This window comes from Penaeus japonicus, unplaced genomic scaffold (genome assembly GCF_977035675.1).
Source record: "Penaeus japonicus unplaced genomic scaffold, GWHDUDI00000001_assembly GWHDUDI00000026, whole genome shotgun sequence".
NCBI classification, from domain to species: Eukaryota; Metazoa; Arthropoda; class Malacostraca; order Decapoda; family Penaeidae; genus Penaeus; species Penaeus japonicus.
The window spans coordinates 3,970,443-3,975,442 of NW_028234428.1; the positions used below are offsets into that span (position 1 = coordinate 3,970,443).

The 5,000-nt window shown below is 37.2% G+C and overlaps 1 protein-coding gene across 1 annotated transcript in view; it reads left to right on the forward strand.

The window, feature by feature from the left end:
• Positions 1–5,000, forward strand: part of Tomosyn (syntaxin-binding protein tomosyn) — a gene marked incomplete in the record, with an annotated part of 544,120 nt that overhangs the window by 499,818 nt on the left and 39,302 nt on the right. The window contains 1 exon segment of the mRNA XM_086551914.1: positions 553–2,002. Coding sequence (XP_086408040.1) covers positions 553–2,002 — 1,450 coding nt within the window.

A 5,000-nucleotide genomic window follows, 5' to 3' on the forward strand; every position in this document is an offset into this window, starting at 1 on the left:
ATATTTATATATATATGTATATATATATACATATACATGTATATGTATATGTATATGTATATACATATATATATGTATATACATATATATATGTATATGTATATACATATGTATATGTATATACATACATACATGTATAGGTATATATATACATATATGTGTATATGTATACATATATATTGATTATATATGAAGTGTGTTAACATACATAAATACATAACAAGTAAGTGAGAATGAGAAATTATTATAGATATAAATAAGTTGTGATTACCATGACCGTTTTCTATAGTATGTAGGGAGTTTATGAGGGTACATATTGGCATAAAATAGGTATTGAATATATAGTGTTATATTGATATACTGTTGCCCAAAGGAGAGATCTCTAGCCATGAAAGAGGATATATCCAGTCATTTGTTAGGGCTGTAGGGAAAAGTGTCTTAAATAAGTCCAAAATATGTTGATATCAGTAATTGTATCACATTACCAACTTCCTCCCCAAGGATGTTAAACACATGGGATCCTCCATTTTTTACCTTCAACAAACCACACAGGAGGATTTAGAAATTGACGGCTTAGTGAGGAAAGAGAGCAAGGAGGATCTCAAGGACCCCAAGAAAGCGGTGAACCGCAGCGATAGCAAGGGACGCGGAGATTTGGAGATCCGTAAATACCTCCTAAGAAAAGATAGTAAGGGAGTAGAGAAAGGCAAGGAGGGAATGCTGGAAACAGGGAAGATGGAGATCAGGAAGCTGCTTGGAAGGAAAGAGAGCAAAGCCAAGGATGAGAAGGATGGGAAGGCAAAGGAGAACGAAAAAGATGATGCAGCAGCTGATGATAATTCTCAGATGAAGAAAGCTTCCTTTAGTGAAGGGAAGAAAACAGAAGAAGAAAATGAACAAGAGCAAGAATTAGCCACAGTTGAAGAAGGAAATGACGAAGGTAAATTGGAACCGAAGCAAGAATTGAAAGTGGAACAGCCAAAGTCTAGGGCTGTTTCCCCTGGTGGCGAGCTAAGAGTTGAACAGCCAAAGTCAAGGTCTGTTTCTCCTGGCTTTGAGCTCAAAGCAGATCAGCCAAAGTCAAGGTCTATAACTCCCGAGCCCCAGTTGAGGACTGACGGTGATATGAAGGCAACTAACAATGATCCAAAGAGGCAATCTGTTTTCAGGTTGAAGGCCCAGTTTAACAAACTGGATGCCAAGTTCAGGAAGGCCTTTTCATCAGAGAATAATGCATCCATTGACAATAATTCCAAGTTTTATGTTGATGATGAAATTGTTGTTATTGGACCTGATGGAGAAATGAAAGAAAAGGACCTGAATGAGGTTCTTGAAATCAAAGGTAATGATACAGAAGAAGTATCTGAAGAGATCAAAAATTGTGTGAACTTACTGAACGAGAATGAAAATATAGATCAGAATGATGCTAAACCCACCACACTTGGGGTCAGTCCTAGACCTAGCCCAAGAGAGAGTCCTGGAATTAGTCCAAAGCAGACTCCAAAGGCAACCCCAAAACCAAGTCCGATGGAAGACACCGACACTCTAGAGCAAGAATTTTCAAAGGAGCTGAAAATGAAGGAGAATGAAGATCGCAAATCATCTCTTGCTTTGTTTGACAAAGATGGCAACCCAGTTCCTCCACCTAGGCGCAAAGTGAGACTCTCAGAGGCCAAGCAAAAAGGCGGGAAGCTTTCACAAAGTATCTGCGAAGTAGGCATGGAAGCATGTGCTGTTCAGACTCAGAATAGTACTCAGAGTCAAGCAGGGGGATCTTCCTCAGTATCTCCCATAGACAAAGAGAAAGAAGAAGGCTTTGTGGAACACCGCAAACAGATGCCGAAAAACCAAGGTGGTGAAGTAACTCCCACCCAAACTCCAAGCCACCTAACACCCACACCAGCACCCACAAGCACTAATATAACCAGTCCAAACAGCAAGGGCGCTTTCAAGACATTTGTCAGCCACATCACGAAGATGGGGTCCTCACACACTTACCAGGGTATGTTTAGTTGGTCAGCTGGAGACAATTGCCAAGATACTTGTGTAAAGTCCTCTAGATTAGTCTGTCAGGGATTTCTAATCTGGGAAACAAATGACATGTTTGCTTTGTTGTGATTTTGAACATCAAAAACTGTCATGAGTAAGAAGCTGTTTTTTTCTGTAGGTCTCCTGTGTTGTACATAATATAGAGACCTAGGAGGATCAGCTTCCATTTTCATCAACTCATGCAGTAGCCATAAGAGCTTTGCAACATATCAAACTTTTGTCATGAAGTATCTTTGGTCAAGCAGTTAACCAATTCATGTCCCATCAGATGTGAGAGATAATTAGGTTTGGGTCTCACACAAACACTCGTTTCAGTCACAGTCCTCCCTCATGTTTGGGTATTGTCTTTTGAAAGATGTCACTTAGAAAATTGGTGCAATATGATATTTTATCCCATAATTTCTTTAATTTTATTGTTTGAGATTGATGTTAAAGAAAAATTTTACCAGTGATGGTCACCACAATCTAAATAACATCTTTCTTGGCAGTTATTCAAATACTTTTCACTTATACTAACTAAGGCCTCATCTAGCCAGAGTGGTTGGTTTCTGTCAAGCAATGCCAAGTAACAGATGCCAAATTTTGCTGATAGCGACATGTTACACCTACTCCAGGACAGGAAATTTAAAAATAAGATTTTACAAAACAATACCTCCATTACACAGAGAGGGAAAAAGAAAACCCTATGAAAAGGGTGGTTACTAATTATATGAAAACTTAGAAGGAAATGTTTGCATATTACTCCACTTTGGATGGGTTTTCTTTAGGGTTTGGATGGCTTGCTTTGGTTTCTTTGATTTTTCATCTACATAATGATGGCATGCATGCTCTTTTGTAAATAGCAAGCACTTGCATTCAGTTTCTTTTGGGTATATTTTTCTGATATCGTAGGCATTCACACGAGTTTCAGTATCAACTAACCACTTTATTGATTGGCTCCAAAGAAACAACAGGATGCCACTGTGAATGGAGACTGCCTTTGTCCAACTCTAAATGCAAATATTTGATGAAGACAAATACTCTGAATGCATCTGCTATAAGATGCACATATTAGGTAAATTAGAGAGAAGGGCACATGACACTTTTTCTAGAGAGGATAGGTGTTTGCTAGGATTTGGTTTACACTTATATCTTTATTTCTTCACCTAGATGATATGAACTCAGACTTCCACTTGAAAGTTTGACAAGAGTGCACAGCAATGTTTTAATTATTTTATTTTTATTTCATTTTATTTTGTTGTTGCTTGCAGTAATCAACATAAAATCTAGTCACAGCGGTAAGTTATATCTGATGTGTAGGATATATATATATATATATTTAATAGCTGTGTGACTTGGATACTAGTGCTAATCTTCTTAAATTTAATCCAAATTCCCCATTTCTATCCCTAAATGCTGCACTGTAGAAGGACGTATCCAATTGCTCTTCCCCAGTTTCCACATCCTCTCTTACCACACCTTCTACCCAGACTTCCACAACCACCACTTCCACCCAGTTACAAACCAACACAGTGACAACGAATGCATCAAACACCTCCACCACAACCACTACTGCATCCATACCTAACACGAATTGCAATGGAGACCGCAGTTGCCTTAAGTTTTTTAAAAGTCCATTTATTATCATTGGTAAATATTCTCCTCAGTGATGGTCTGTTTGGTAGAGGAGTAGACTTACTTTACTGGCTTAAAGGAATGGATGCTTCAGCAAGATAGCCATAGCAGTAGTTGGTGTGGATATTACATGCTTGCTCAGGAAGGAAAAAAGTATTTATATATGGTTTGGTAGGAAGAGATGCTTAGAGTAGATAGAGGAATCACTAGGCAGCATTTGTAAATAGGAGTAGATTGAGCGGAAATTAAAAAAAAAAGAAAAAAAAAAAAGTTGAAGTTTGCCTCATGGGTATAATTTGATAACACTGCAAAAGAGCTTCAGAACATATGTACATAACACATGTCTCATTGATATGGATGTCTTGCACCTCAGTTTTAAGGAGAATTTTCAAAATCTTTGTAGAACTTTTTATAGAGGCAAGATTTTTTTTTTCCAATTTTCTGTTATACAATAAAAGAATATCATAACAAAATAAAAGTTCTGCCTGTTTCTTTAGTCACTTACAAGTTCAAAGAGCTCATGGAAGAATGCAAATGGAATGTGGACCTGTAGATCTGACAGCCTGTGTTTTATTAATTTAAGTATCAATTATGACTCATTTGCTGGAATTATCTTTTCTTCAAACTTTATTTTTATGTAGATGAAAAAAATCTAAGGCTTTCTTAGTGTGTCTTCACTCTCTTTTTATTTTATTTTATTTTCAGTCTTGTCACACTCATCCATCCTCTCTTTGTTCTCCCAACTTTCTTTTTCTCTACACCATATCTTACAATAATATTTCTCAAAGCTTCCTTGGATCTTTCCTCCTTAGTTTCTCATGCCCAATCTCTTTCCCTTTCTCTGTCTTTTCCCTATCCTCTCTATTTCCTCTCCTTTTCTCTCTCTGTTCCATATTCCATTTTCATATGTATAGAATTGTTCAGCGATATTTGATATATATTTTTAAGCATTTTACTAAACTGACCATTTTTTGATACTTTTGTCAGAAAATTGTAAAGAGTTGTGACCTAGGTAACTGTCTCAGCACACCCACCTCACTAACAGCACAGGTTGATGGCCTACAGTCTCTCCTTTTTCAGAGCTTCTTTATTTGTAGTAGATTTTAAAACCAGCAGTGATTTAAGACTCAAATTTTTTTCCATATGTGGATTATACATTCTATCCTTTGAGATGAATACAGTAGTGTTCTGTCAAACCCTGATGTGGTTTATTTGAATGAGACTTGCTTTAAAAAATTGGAATGTATAATCTGTATAACAGGAAAGTTTGTTGCTTGAGGTCAAGGGTTGAGCGTGCATGAGAGGAGCACAGCACAGGTACACCAGGCAGCACTTAG